Raw genomic sequence first — 14498 nt, forward strand, 5'->3', positions numbered from 1 at the left:
GAAATGAGGGTGCATCAGTTGACTTCCAACCCCTAAGGAATAGCTGTCTGCCAATCATCATGCTGGTTAGGACCCAGCTTTTCATATATTTATCTCCTATATTCAGGACCCCTCCATCACCCAAAATACAAAGTCTGGGGCAAAATGAAAACTGAGTGTCCAGTACGTCACACACAAAATGCTGGATCCTCAACCAAAATTCCTGAATCTTAATACAACCCCAAAAAACATGGGTTGTGTCCCCGTCTTCTGACTGGCATCACCAGCAGGTGGGTGAGTCTTTAAGACCAAGCCTATACAATCTAGAGGGGGTCCAGTAGAACTGATGCAAAATCTTAAATTGCATCAGACGGATCCTTACATCTCTAGATGCAGACCTGATGCTTTTTAGGATCGTAGCCCACTCTCCCTCCTCCAATACCAAGTTTAAATCTTTCTCCCATAATCTCTTGAGAGAAGACGAAGCTCTGTCCCCCAGACTCTGAATTAACAGGGAGCAATACACAGAAGCTTCATGACCTTTCCCATAAGCAGCAATCACCATTTCCAAAGTATCTGCCACTTTAGGGGGGTGTACACCATTCCCAAAAACAGTACAGAGCAGGTGGTGCAGCTGTAAAAACCTAAAGAACTTGGATCTAGGAATCTTAAAATGTTGAACCAAATTATCAAAAGATCTCAGTACTCCACTCTCATATAGGTCACCGAGTGTAGCAACCCCCCTCCCAATCCACTCTGACCAACAGAAAGGGGACTTATTAATATGTAATTTAGGGTTCAGCCATATGCTTGAGGCAACACTTAAATAAATGTCCGAATTAAACACTCTGGACACTTTAGTCCAAACCACGTGCAAATGCGAAATAACGGGGTGTGACTTAACTTCTCCGGTTAGTTTGATCGAAAGGCTTTGCAATGGAGAAACAGGGGCAAGAACTTCTTGTTCAATAAGAAACCAGGGAGGGGCTCTCTCAGGTGGAAGCAACCAATGAGTCAAATGTCTGAGACCGAATGCATAATAATAAAACAAAATCTTGGGTAGGCCTAGCCCACCTTTGTCAATCGGCCTGTGTAACTTATTGAAATTTAATCTGGCACGCTTACCATTCCAAATAAAGGACTTCGCTATGCTATCAAATTGCTTGAAATAAGAGAGGGGGACATCTATAGGGAGAGACTGTAGCAGGTAGTTGATTTCTGGAATACAATTCATTTTAATTACATTAACCTTCCCAATCATTGATAAGTGTAATGAAGCCCACCTGTCCACATCATTCGAAAACCTTTTTATTAAGAGATCAGAATTAACTCTGACTAAATCAGACAACTCTGCTGGGAATAAAATTCCCAAATACTTAATGCCCTGTTTGGGCCACTGGAAGGCACCCGGCTGGAAGGCCGTTACTGGACAGTACACTGTCAAAGCCAAAGCTTCGGATTTAGACCAATTGACTTTGTATCCTGAGAACTTGGAAAAGGAATTAATAATTCTGCGGAGGTAAGGCATAGATCTAGTGGGGTCAGAGACAAATAATAAAATATCATCTGCATAAAGCAGAAGCTTATGCGCCACACCTCCCGCAATCACCCCTGAAAAATCATCCTCCTTTCTTATTGCGGCTGCTAATGGTTCCAGAGCAAGACAGAACAATAATGGGGAAAGAGGGTAACCTTACCGAGTGCCCCTATTCAGAGTAAAATAATCTGAAATTAATCCATTTGTTTGTACCACTGCTACAGGGTGTTTATAAAGTAACTTAATCCAACCAGTATATGAACTCCCGAACCCATACATTTCCAAAATCTTAAAAAGATAATCCCATTCTACCATATCAAACACCTCTTTGGCATCAAGTGAGATGGTAGCGACTGGAGATTGATCATTCGTCACTGACCACATGATATTGATGAAACACCTAATGTTATCAGAAGAGCTACGGCCCCGAATAAACCCCACCTGATCTATATGTATAAGAGATGTCATAACCTTACTTAATCGGTTAGCCAAAATTTTTGACAACATTTTTACATTAGTTGGATCAGGGCAATTGGATGGTAACTTTTACACTCACTTGGATCTTTGTCCTTTTTAAGAATCAGACTGATCTGGGCTTGTGTCATGGTTGGAGGAAGCTTTCCATTCTTTAATGATTCAGTATAAATTTCTAACAAAATTGGAGTCAGTTCTGTAGCATAGGATCTAAAAAAGTCTGTGGCAAAACCATCTGGCCCCGGAGCCTTGCCAGTAGGTAGGGACTTAATTACCTCGTCAAGCTCCTCCAAGGTTATCTCAGAATCAAGAGCGTTTTTTTGCTCAGTCGTCAGTTTAGGGAGATCTAATGGTTTCACAAAGTTTCTAATATCTTCATCAGTAGACGAAGACGTGGAGCTATAAAGATCAAGATAGAACACTTTAAAGGCATTATTAATATCAATGGCTGAAGTAAATATTTCACCACCAGCATATTTCACTGAGGGAATGGTAGAAAGAGACTCTCTCTGCTTTATATATCTAGACAAAAGCTTCCCTGCTTTGTCCCCCGACTCAAAGTATGACTGTCTTGCCCTGAATAACCAAAACTCCACTTTCCGTGACAAAATAGTATTATATCTGTATTTCAATCGGGTCAATTCTCTGAGGCCATCAGATGACATACGGCACTTCAGCTCTGCCTCGGCACTTTTAATATTCCCTTCCAACTCCACGAGTTCTCGTGATTTGGATTTTTTGATGAATGAGGCATACTGTATGATCCGACCCTTAAGAACTGCCTTAAGTGCCTCCCAAGCCACACCCACAGAAGATACTGAAGACCAGTTGGTCTCCATATAAACACTGATTTCAGTCTTTAGCATTTGTTGGAATTCAGGATTTTGCAAAAGGGATACATTAAGGCACCAACTATATGATTTCTTTTTCTCTATATGTGGCAACACCTCTAAACTCACCAGGGCGTGATCTGAGACTAAAATGTTTCCAATTGAGCAATCAACAATAGATGAAATGAGGGATTTGGATATAATATATAAAAAATCTATTCTAGAATAAATCTTATGGACTGATGAAAAAAAATTATAGTCTGTACCAGAGATTCAAAAGGGTTCAAAAGTCTCAAAATATCTGTAAGACCAAGATTTTTACACATCCTGTGAAGCGTCAGTGTTGCTCTAGGGGGTTTACACACTTTTGCTTCATTATGATCAAGGACTGAGTTCATCAAAAGATTAAAGTCTCCTCCAAAAATTATAACATAAGGGGAGCCAGCGGCTTGCAACATCCCTTCAAGATCTATAAAAAAGCCCTGATCATCAGCGTTAGGTGCGTAAATATTAGCTAATAATCAGACTTTGCCCCTGAATTTCTCCTAAAACAATAATGACTCTCCCTAATTAATCATTAAACTGTTTGAGACATTTGAATTGTAAATGTTTATTTACCAATATAATGACTCCCTTGCTCTTACTTAAGCCAACACTAAAGAAAACATGTCCACCCCATATCTTCCCAATTTTTTCAGCTTCCTGTGGGGAAAGATGCATTTCTTGAAGAAACACTATCATATTTCTTACGTTTAAGAAAAGAAATAACCTTCCTTCTTTTTATGGGGTGCCCCAACTCATTCACATTCCACATGGAGAGAGATAACCCATTCACATTCCACATGGAGAGAGATAACCCATTCACATTCCACATGGAGAGAGAGATAGTACACTCATATTAACATTTGACATTTTGATATAATAGAAAAAATAAATTGTGTGCCAAAAACAAAATTATGAAGACCACATTTCAACATTAATGCAAAATAAAACTCTGAACTTCCCCCCAAACAAAACAGACAGAAAAAAGAAAAATGTACGCATTAACCCCACGCACAACAGCGCCAACCGGCATCAATCCCTTTAAACTCAAGGACCCATGTACACCTACGAGAGCCCCCGCGACAACTTTGCCATCGGATTGCTCAATTTTGCCTCACAAATTTGTAAGGCAAAATTACATAACATAAAATATTTTGTAAAACAAACCCCAGCCAATAGGCAGAATAAACACAAAGAACGTGTAGACTCATTCACAGAACTGTCTCAAAGGTGTGTTCCTTCACAAAACAAATTCCAGCCGATATAAAGCCGATCAGTTTCCTCGGTCAGACAAACGAATCTTCAGTGAGCCAGCTGATGAGTGCAGCAGATGACATAATAATTCCAATGTCTAACAAAAATACTCCACAAATCATACTCCAGCCAACAGGAGGCATAAGCACAAGGAACTGACAGATTCATCCATAACTGTCCCGAAGTAGTGTTATTTAACAAAACAAGCTCCAACCGCTAGGTGGGACCAGCACAAAAGGAAACGAAACACGCATCCCGGTTCCTCGGATAGTCAAGAGTCAATTCATTCAGAGGCCGCATTAAAAGTATATCCCATGATTTACACAGTCCGCCAACTTTACAAAAGACATCCTTTGTGTGGGCATGTAGATATTTTGCATTCATCCGTTCATTGTAAAAGTGATCATCCGTCAATGCAAAAGTTTCTTTAAGGAAAAGTGTTAATCCACAAAACAAAACAAACTCCAACCACTCGGCGGAGCCAACGCAAAAGGAAACAAAAATGGTGCCCAGCTTCCTCCGAAAGCCAGAATATGTACAATGAGTCAATCCACTCACAAGAAAAACACCCAATGGTTACTCACCCATTGTTTCAATAAAAGACATTGCCTGATTGGGACATGTAAATACTTTGTTGCCGTCCTTGGTGTTTATTCTCAGTCTGGCCGGAAACATCAGAGCAAAAGTGATCTTCCACTGGTGTAAGAGTTTCTTGCATTCCCTAAACCGATCGCGTTTCTCTCTTGTCAAGTTCGCAAAGTTCAGGAACAAGAAAATATTATGATTCTTCCAAGAAAGCTTTCCCTTGGTCCTCGCCTGGTGCAGATTTTTTGCTTTTTTTAAAGAAAAGAAGGGACAAGTCAAAATTAATTTCTGTGTTAATCAAAATTTGACCAAATATGCTGTCGATTGAGCTTAACTTGTATTGAACCCGGAATATTCCTTTAAGAAAAATAGGTTGTGAATGGCGCTTCATGTTGTGTTTAACTTGAAAAATACAAGGCAGCAAATTGATGAATACAACATCATTATATTGCAACAATTTTATCTGAGGCTGAAAACAAGCTTTATGCCTAAAAAGAGTATAATGGAACATGTTATCAGTCAGTTGTTGCTCCATAAGGAACAGTATGTTGCTACACATTGTACATTTAATAAAAGTAATTTACGGTTTAGCTAATGACCTTATATTTCAAGCTTGTAAAATGCTCTAAACGCTGTGCTGTCTAGATATAAGGGGCTGTTGGAGCGAAAAGCTCAGCTGGAGGAGGCAGAAGAATCGATATGCGTGGAGAGAGAGAAAATGAAGAGAGTGATACAAGGGCAAGTGGACAGCGAGAAGGAGCTGGAGAGACTGAGAATGGACAATGAAAGGTGAGAAGAAGTCGTAACTGAAGCGACCATAATACTGGGTTAAAGTTGCAGTCAAGCAAATTCATAGGAAAGAAAGAGGAAGTGATACTGCCACCCACCAGAAAGAGCTTTCACGAAGTGCTGTGATGGTACGCCCAACCAAAGTTTCACCACAGTGTGATTCATAGCCCAGTTTCCAGTAGTTGTTGCCATGGCGTGACAGCCTGTGAAAGTGTTTGTAAAGCCTGTTGCTTTGGTGAACAGGATGAAAGGAAATACACAACATGCTTGGTAGAAGGGACTTCACATTTATTCAGCTTGTTTAGTTTGTTGGATAACTGTGTTTTAGTTAAAATTGGTGTTTTTGTCATTTGTTTTCTAGATGACAGACCGAATGAATGAACGGATGTAAAGAGAGACTGTCGGGGTAAATCTCACATAAACAGGATTTCACCCCAAAATCAAAGGAATAAAATAAATGATATTTTGCATTAAGAAAATAAGAGGCCAATATTATATATTGGCCAGATTAACTTAAGATTACATTGCCAATGCATTATTAGACACTATACATACAGATACAAACCAAACTGAATGCTCAGGTTAAAGGATTAGTTCACCTAAAAATGAAAATTCTCTCATCATTTACTCACCCTCATGCTATCCCAGATGTGTATGACTTTCTTTATTCAGACGAAAACAAACAAAGGTTTTGGAAAAATATCTCAGCTCTGTAGGTCCATACAATGCAAGTGAATGGTGACCAGAACTTTGAAGATCCAAAAAGCACATAAATGCAGCATAAAAGTAATCTATATGATGCCAGTGGTTTAATCCATGTCTTCAGAAGTGATATGATAGGTGTGGGTGAGAAACAGATCAATATTTAAGTCCTTCTTTCCTATAATTTATCCTGATCAAAGTGGAGCATATATATATATATATATATATATAGTACTGTGCAAAAGTTTTAGACACTTGTGAAAAATGTTGCATAGTGAGGATGTCTTCAAAAATAATGTCATAAATAGTTTTCATTTATCACTTAATGTCATACAAAGTCCAGTAAACATAAAAAAGCTAAAATCAATATTTGGTGTGACTACCTTTTCCTTCAAAACAGCACCAATTCTCCTAGGTACACTTGGACACAGTTTTTCTTGGTTGTTGGCAAAGAGGATGTTCCAAGCTTCTTGGAGAATTTGCCACTGTTCTCCTACCTATTTAGGCTGTCTCAATTGCTTCTGTCTCTTTATGTAATCTCAGACTGACACGATCTTCAGTGGGGGGCTTTGTGGGGGCCATGACATCTGTTGCAGGGCTCCCTGTTCTTCTATCCTAATCTCTTCTATTTGCAAAAGTAATGTTTGGGAGTCTAACATTTATATTTCCTATTGACACACTAAAGCTGAAGTTATAAATAACCATCTTAAGATGTGAAACATCTTATGTGCCCAAGACTAAGACAGTACTGTGTGTGTGTGTGTGTGTGGGCAGGTTTAAGTGGTTTATGAGGACTTTTTTAGGTTACAAACTGGTAATTACAATGGTATTATGCTATAAATGTGGTTTATGAGGACATTTCTAGTGTCCCCATAATTCAAATCACTTAAAAAACATACTAAATGATGTTTTATTGAAAATTTAAAAATGCAGAAAGTTTTTTGTGAAGGTTAGGTTTAGGGTTAGGGTTAGGGGATAGAATCTATAGTTTGTACAGTATAAAAATCATTATGTCTATGGAGAGTCCTCATAATGATAGCTGCACCAACATATATATATGTGTGTGTGCGTGCGTGGATTCCTGTAGCTCAGCTGGTAGAGCATGGCGCTAGCAACACCAAGATCATGTGTTCAATTCCCAGGGAACAAAAAGTGATAAAATTAATACATTGAATGCACTGTAAGTCACCTTGGATAAAAGTGTCTGCCAAATGCATAAATGTAAATGTAAATATAATACAATAAAATACTGATAATACAAAATATTTTCTAAATAAAATGTATACATATAATTTGTTATATCTATTATATAATTTTTATATATTTCATTATTTTATATTTTTTTATTTTTTTGCATTCACTATTGATAATCTGTAGATACCAGAGCCTGCAGAAGGAGTGGGTTCAGGTCCAGTCCGAGTTGCTGGCTCAGAGTTCAGTTCTACGGGCAGAGTTCAGTACAGCTCAACTGGAACGGACCAGACTGGAGGGAGAACTCAGTACCCTTAAAGAACACAACCAGCAGCTGGATCTCAACAATGTCCGTCTCAGCAGCCAGTATCAGGTCTGAATGCACGCTAAACATCATGACATGTCCATGACATCTTTTTTTAGCACTTCAATAACCGTTTCTGTGATATGTGACCTGCTCCATCATTGTGAGACACTATGACCAAGAAACACATTTTGAGCTTTATGCACTAAAAAAAGAAAGGGAAGAATTTAAATTATTATATTAACATTTAAATCAATATATCTTGACAACTTGTTTGAGTAGAAACATCATAATTTTATCATTAGAAAGAAGAGACCTTTAACCTTAGTGCATTAAGCTCCAAATGTGCCAGAGTGACTCAAAATAATGGAGCTTTATGCGCTGTATGTTTCAATTATGATTATATAGAAATTTGTGTTGTTTTAGTTTTTGAAAGCATTTTTCAATGTACATTTTTTTTAAACCACGTTAACAATAACAATTGTTTAAAAATATTTGTTTATTATTAATCACATACTGACACTTATATGTTTCAATTTCATCAATAATTAATCATATAAAATAATACTTAAATGTCAAATTTGTGAATTTGCAGAAATTGTGTGTTAGATAACACATTCATTTATGAGATTAATTTAATACGTTTAACAGATGGTGATGGACAAAGGCCTTCTCTAATCTATTTATGAATCAAATCTTTAAAAAGCTTTTATTTAAAAAATTAAATAACATTTATGGCGGATTTCAATTATAATTGAAACTTGACTGTTGTAGCAATCAAACATCTTTGGTACATATTATTTTAATGTTGATCCTCTATTTGGAAAGGAAAATAAATATGTCTAAATGCAAATATGAGCAAATTGAAAATTTTATATTAATAACATTAAGTACACTATTAACTATTAACTAAATATCATGAGATAAATCATGATTAATTATTCTAATCTACTTACAGCCTTAGTATTTATACAGTATATGTGTGTGATAGCTCCTTACCCAGTTGAAGGCAAACATGGAAGAGGAAAACCGACATCTAGTAGAGCAGAACCAGAATCTGGCCAAAGAGAACAAAGCTCTGCTGGAGAGCAGCCTGGAGAGCCGAGACCAACACCACAACCAGCAGAGAGAGTACCTGTACGAACCCACACACATCTGTAGAGCATTCTGTAGAACTTCCAGTAGGGGAGCACCTGCATCAGTGAATAACCTTCATCTTTTCTCTCCCATCTGTCCATCTCTCTCTCCACTTTAGTGACAAACTCAACGAGCTGCGCAGGGAGAAGCAGAAGCTGGTGGAGAAGATAATGGATCAGTATCGGGTTCTGGAACCAGTGATGCCTGGCATGTGTCCACCCAAACAACCAAAGTTAGTCAGCCTTTAACATCTGCCTCTGGCAGACCTTTTCACCACGGACTCGCTGGATCTGAATCATAGGCCAAGTGCACACTGCAAGACTGAAACTCTTTGGCCTGCGCACATTTTAAAACTTACAGTTTCTTGTTTGATGTCATGTTGTTGCGTGGTTTACCCAACTAATCGCAGACTAATCGCATACGTGTTTACTTGCACACCAATACTCCGATAACAATAAATATTAGTTTATTAAAAAAAATTTGACAATGCAAGAAAACCTTGTTTACATTGTCTCTGCTTTTGACGTCAAAACGTAAACAGTCATGCGTACATCATGTTTATATGCAACATGAAATCTGTGTAATGGGCAAAATGTTTTGATAAAGGAAAACCTTTAAGGCGTTTACTTGACCTTACACATTTTCGCAAAAACTCCTGCACAGCAACGTGAGAGTTAATTCTTGATAACATGTCAACAAACAATAAGATGGAAGGTTTTGTGGTCGTTTTTTGCAATGATTTGCAAAAAAACTGTAAGTTGCAAAAGACACATTGTAGTTTGGCTTTTTGTCGCAGACTTCAAATGGCGACGAGCTTCAGTCTTATAGTGTGCACTTGGCTTTACTCACCACCCTTCAATCACCTAAACTATCTTGTGGCTACAGGAAGTCGAACTGGATAGCAGACCGCATGAAGAAGCTGATAAAACCGAAAGCTGGAAGCAAAGAAGGTCGTGCTCAATTTATTGCTGCTGGCAGTATAGAAAACCTTGCAGATGCTGTAGACGGTGTGCTCACCTCTTCAGTTCCAGTGCCTGGTGAGAGCCACGGGGCTGTGTGGCCAGCGTAATAACATTAGATGTGTTACAGCACAGAGTGGAAGAGAGTGCCAATAAGTTAAGACCGCAGGGTTCCCTGGACTCTGTAAAACACAAAAAAGGTCCCCAAAAGCCCATAACAATGAATGATGCCACATTAGGCCATTCCCTTCTTGGATCCCAACCAGATATAGGAATTCTGTATTTATGTGAAGAGGCAGTGGAATGCAGTTTGCAGATCTAATTAATATTGTGCAGAGTGTATACAGTAGAGTGTAGCTATCAATGGTATTTATGGGGATGTAAATAATTAATAGTGTAACATTACTTGGAGATATACAGTACTGTGCAAAAGTTATAGGCACTTGTGAAGAAATGTATGTAGTCTGAATGTTTTCAGAAATAATGCCATGATTAATTTTTATTTATCAATGTCAAACAAGGTCCAGTAAATATAAAAAAGCTAAATCAATATTTGGTGTGACCACCTTTTCCTTTAAAACAGCACCAATTCTCCTAGGTACACCTGGACACAGTATTTCTTGGTTGTTGGCAGATAGGATGTTCCAAGCTGCTTGGAGAATTCGCCACCATTCTTCTACCTATTTAGGCTGTCTCAATTGCTTCTGTCTCTTTATGTAATCTCAGACTGACACGATGTTCAGTGGGGGGCTTTGTGGGGGCCATGACATCTGTTGCAGGGCTCCCTGTTCTTCTGTTTTATTCTATTTGCAAAAGTAATGTTTGGGAGACTTAAATTTATATTTCCTATTGATACACTAAAGCTGAAGATATAAATAACCATCTTAAGACAAATGTTGTTGTGAAACATCTTATGTGATTAAGACTTTTGAGAGTACTGTATATCTCTGGTGTATACAGTGTATGAGTAGATAACAAATAACTTGGACTTGATCCCCATTCCCACCATCAAGACTTTGAGAAATAAGGGAAATTGTATATTTAAATGGTATAAGTGGTCCCCATTTTTACACATCTGTGCTATTTGCAGTTCACTTAAATAGTCTTGTGGTGTCACAAATAAAAAGTACAAATATTCTATACAAATGTATGTGTTTGTTGGGAGAATATCACAAAACCTTTTAAGAACATGCCTGGGTCTTATTTTACCTCAAATTTAAAGGCAAAAATATTTGCTTGACAATTAAGGACATTACTGTATTTGGACATTTTCCCATTTACTTTTTTTTTTTTTTTTTTTGTGGAATGCTCATTGTCTTTATTATCAATAATTATTCTGACTAGATTCTCATTACTTTAATACAGCATTTCTTTTACTGGATAAAACTAAAGAATAACAGTAATATAATGATTTTGTGTATATATAATCAGTATAAATTAAAGGCAATACGACACATACTACCATGATGTATAACACTTTACAATTTAAATGAGCTATTACTTTTTCACATTAAATAATGATAATTTTTTGGCATTACAGTAATGGGCATTTGGGGAGGAAATGTGTCCTTAAAGGGATAGTTCAGCCAAAATTGAAAATTCTCTCATCATTTACTCACTCTCATGTCATCCCAGATGTGTATGACTTTCTTTCTTCTGCAGAACTCAAACGAAGATTTTAAGAAGAATATTTCAGCTCTGTAGGTCCATACAATGGAAGTGAATGGTGGCCAGAAATTTGAAGCACCAAAAAGCACATAAAGGCAGCATAAAAGGAATTCATAAGACTTCAGTGGTTAAATCTATATCTTCTGAAGCGATATGTGTGAGTGAGATCAATATTTAAGTCCTTTTTTACTATAAATTCTCCTCCCTGCCCAGTAGGTGGTGATATGCACGAAGAATGTGAATTGCCGAAAACAAAAGAAGAAGAATGTGAAAGTGAAAGTGGAGATTTATATTAAAAAAGGACTTAAATAATATCGGTTTCTCACCCTCACACCTATCATATTACATTTGAAAACATTGATTTAACCATTGGAGTCTTATGAATTCCTTTTATGCTGCCTTTATGTGCTTTTTGGTGCTTCAAAGTTCTAGACACCATTCACTTCCATTTTATGGACCTTCAGAGCTGAAATATTCTTCTTAAAATCTTAGTTTGTGTTCTGCAGAAGAAAGAAATTCATACACATCTGGGATGGCATGAGGGTGAGTAAATGATGAAAGAATTTTTGGGTGAATTAGCCCTTTAAAATGTCTTTTAAAAAAATCTTAATTTTTATAAAAATAGTCTTCATTCTCTTTATGGAAAATATAATTTCAAATGTTTTTTTTCTTTCTTTTTCTTTTGGGTAAAATATGACCCAGGCATAGTTTAGTTCTTTATAGGTTTATAGGTTATGAGATTCACCCTACCTATATCTAAAGAGAGAGACTAAAAAAATTTAATTTTTGTTTAGTAAAATGCACCTTACTCTATTTCACCACTCAGTTCATGAGAAGGACCCCAGCAGTGCTCCAGTCTCACCGAATCCACTCAGGAGAGCTAGATCCCAGCCTGAATCAGAAGACCAACCCAAGGCAAATCTGCGGTCCGGTCGCCGTAAGCTGGGCTCCAGACATGGCTGGGCTCTCAGCCGGGGCAGAGGAGGAGTTTCACAATCCTTTAGTCCTGGAGACCAGCGCATACAACCTCGCATTCGCCTGCACTCCTCCCAAGCAGGCGCCACGATCCTCTGGGAAAAAGACGGGAGCCCCACGCCCAGCCAGGACAGCCTGAGTGAGGAGGGCAGAGGTGAGAGAAAGAGGGTAGAGATGTATTAACTACAGTAGATGAGCAGTGAAGATGGGATAACGATGGGATGGATGAGGAATGGGTGGAAGGAAATTTCGTTAATGAAATTTGCTGAGGGATGTAAAATAAGATGCATTTCTTAGTTTTTTGTTTTCAGAATAATCTGTGTGTTTACACTTAGCTACAGTTTAGGAACCAAATTGTCCCCAAAAGTGAGCTAAATCTGACAAAACCTCCATTTGAGGACATTTGGGGGAAAACATCGATTAATAAATTACACAAAATATTGTTTTTTTTTTTGTTTGTTTTTTTTTTCTTCGTTTTTTAAGGGTAAGGTTAGGGTAAGTATATAGCAATTATAATTAGCTTTATACTGTAAAAACATTAAAAGTCTGTGGTATGTCCACATTTATATAGCTAAGTAAACTTGTGTGTGTGTGTGCATATGTGTTATAGTTGAGAGTGAGGAGAACATCTCACCTGAACACTCAGATGTCAGTCGTGTTTCATCTGGAACTGAAGGTCCGTCTATTGAACTAAAGTTATTTCTTCAGTATATTGTCCATTAGAATCTTTTATAAAGCCCCAAAACCATTAACATTCCTTTCTGTTTCTCTCCTTTAGATTTTCACTCCAGTTTTGACAAGCCACAAGACTCAGAGCACAAACAAGAGTAAAGCAATCATCATTTGTTAATGTTCATTTAACTAATTGTATCCATATTTTGACACAATTTTTTTATATATACAATACAACATTCATAAAGCATACATAAACAAATAAAGGAATTATACCACATTTGTATGGTACTTTTCCATAAGTACTTTTATACTTGGGTTCAAGAGTCCACACTGAAAATATGCAATTCAAAAAATAATTTAAGCCTGGAAATAAAGTTTCAGGACTTTAGGTACAAAGAATGGTTATAACTTAAAATAAGTAAGAAAATCCATGCCAGCTCAAGTGCATGCTATCATTACAGCAAATTCTGAAATGTAAATTTTCCAAATCATTCTTTCACTCAAATTTATATGCTGATATTCTAATTTATAATGCAAAAATGTATGCAAAATAGAAGCATTTTCACTTCTGGACTCACATTTGAACTGGATACAGTGTACAGAGTTCCTATTACTCACCACTAAGTGGCAGTATAATTCCCAGTGGTTGGCGTCCTAGTGCTTTTCTATCAGTATGATTATGAGGGTGTCTTATACAAAGTGACGCTAACAAGATATTTATGAGAGCAGATTAATTCATGCTGTCTCATTGGACAGAAGCTGACACTTTTGAGACTTTGGAGGGAGGCAGAGGGAAGGGAAGAAGGGTGATGATGGGGTCTTTAAACAACGTGGGTGCGGGCAATTTTTTTTGTTGTTTTTTTTTTTTGACAGTCCCTGGCTGGGGTGAATCATAACTCAAAAACGACAAATGGAACGCTAATACAATTCATGAATTATGCAGTTGTCATGGCAACATTAATCAAAATGCATCAATCCGCAGACCATTTTGCCAATGAACTGATGATATACTGAGTGCCATGGTTCACTGTGATCAGAGATTGTCATCCAGTAGGCCACATTTTAAACAATGTCATAAAGATGCTGCATTCAAAAATATTACACCAAACACTGTAAATCAATTATTGTCATCTTAAAACAGCATATTTTTCAGGCTTCCAGTGTTGAAGGGAATATAGAGTGGCAGAGTTGCCAGAATTTAGGCTAAAATTAGAGGACCTCCAAGGGTGGCTTTCATTATGTTGAAAGGAGAATGATTATTCTATCAAATCTCAGGGCTTGGTTGTCTCTCTCATGGGGTCGTTAAAACAAAGAAAACAGATTTTCATATGTAACAACTTGTACGCAGCTATTGCGGGATGAGATCTCATCTGACTTCCTGACACTACAGGGTTTGG

The 14498-nt window shown here is 37.4% G+C and overlaps 1 protein-coding gene across 2 annotated transcripts in view; it reads left to right on the forward strand.

Moving 5' to 3' along the window:
• The window catches only part of ccdc88b (coiled-coil domain containing 88B), a 66362-nt gene extending 52984 nt beyond the window's left edge, over positions 1 to 13378 (forward strand). For both annotated transcript variants that reach the window (XM_051649286.1, XM_051649284.1), the window contains 8 exons: positions 5347 to 5490; positions 7570 to 7756; positions 8679 to 8824; positions 8943 to 9056; positions 9710 to 9861; positions 12278 to 12580; positions 13037 to 13102; positions 13205 to 13378. In XM_051649286.1, the coding sequence (XP_051505246.1) occupies positions 5347 to 5490; positions 7570 to 7756; positions 8679 to 8824; positions 8943 to 9056; positions 9710 to 9861; positions 12278 to 12580; positions 13037 to 13102; positions 13205 to 13257 (1165 nt within the window). In that variant the 3' untranslated portion in view covers positions 13258 to 13378. The remainder of the gene's footprint in view (positions 1 to 5346; positions 5491 to 7569; positions 7757 to 8678; positions 8825 to 8942; positions 9057 to 9709; positions 9862 to 12277; positions 12581 to 13036; positions 13103 to 13204) is intronic.
• Positions 13379 to 14498: the final 1120 nt, after the last annotated feature.

This window comes from Myxocyprinus asiaticus, chromosome 22 (genome assembly GCF_019703515.2).
Source record: "Myxocyprinus asiaticus isolate MX2 ecotype Aquarium Trade chromosome 22, UBuf_Myxa_2, whole genome shotgun sequence".
Taxonomy (NCBI): domain Eukaryota; kingdom Metazoa; phylum Chordata; class Actinopteri; order Cypriniformes; family Catostomidae; genus Myxocyprinus; species Myxocyprinus asiaticus.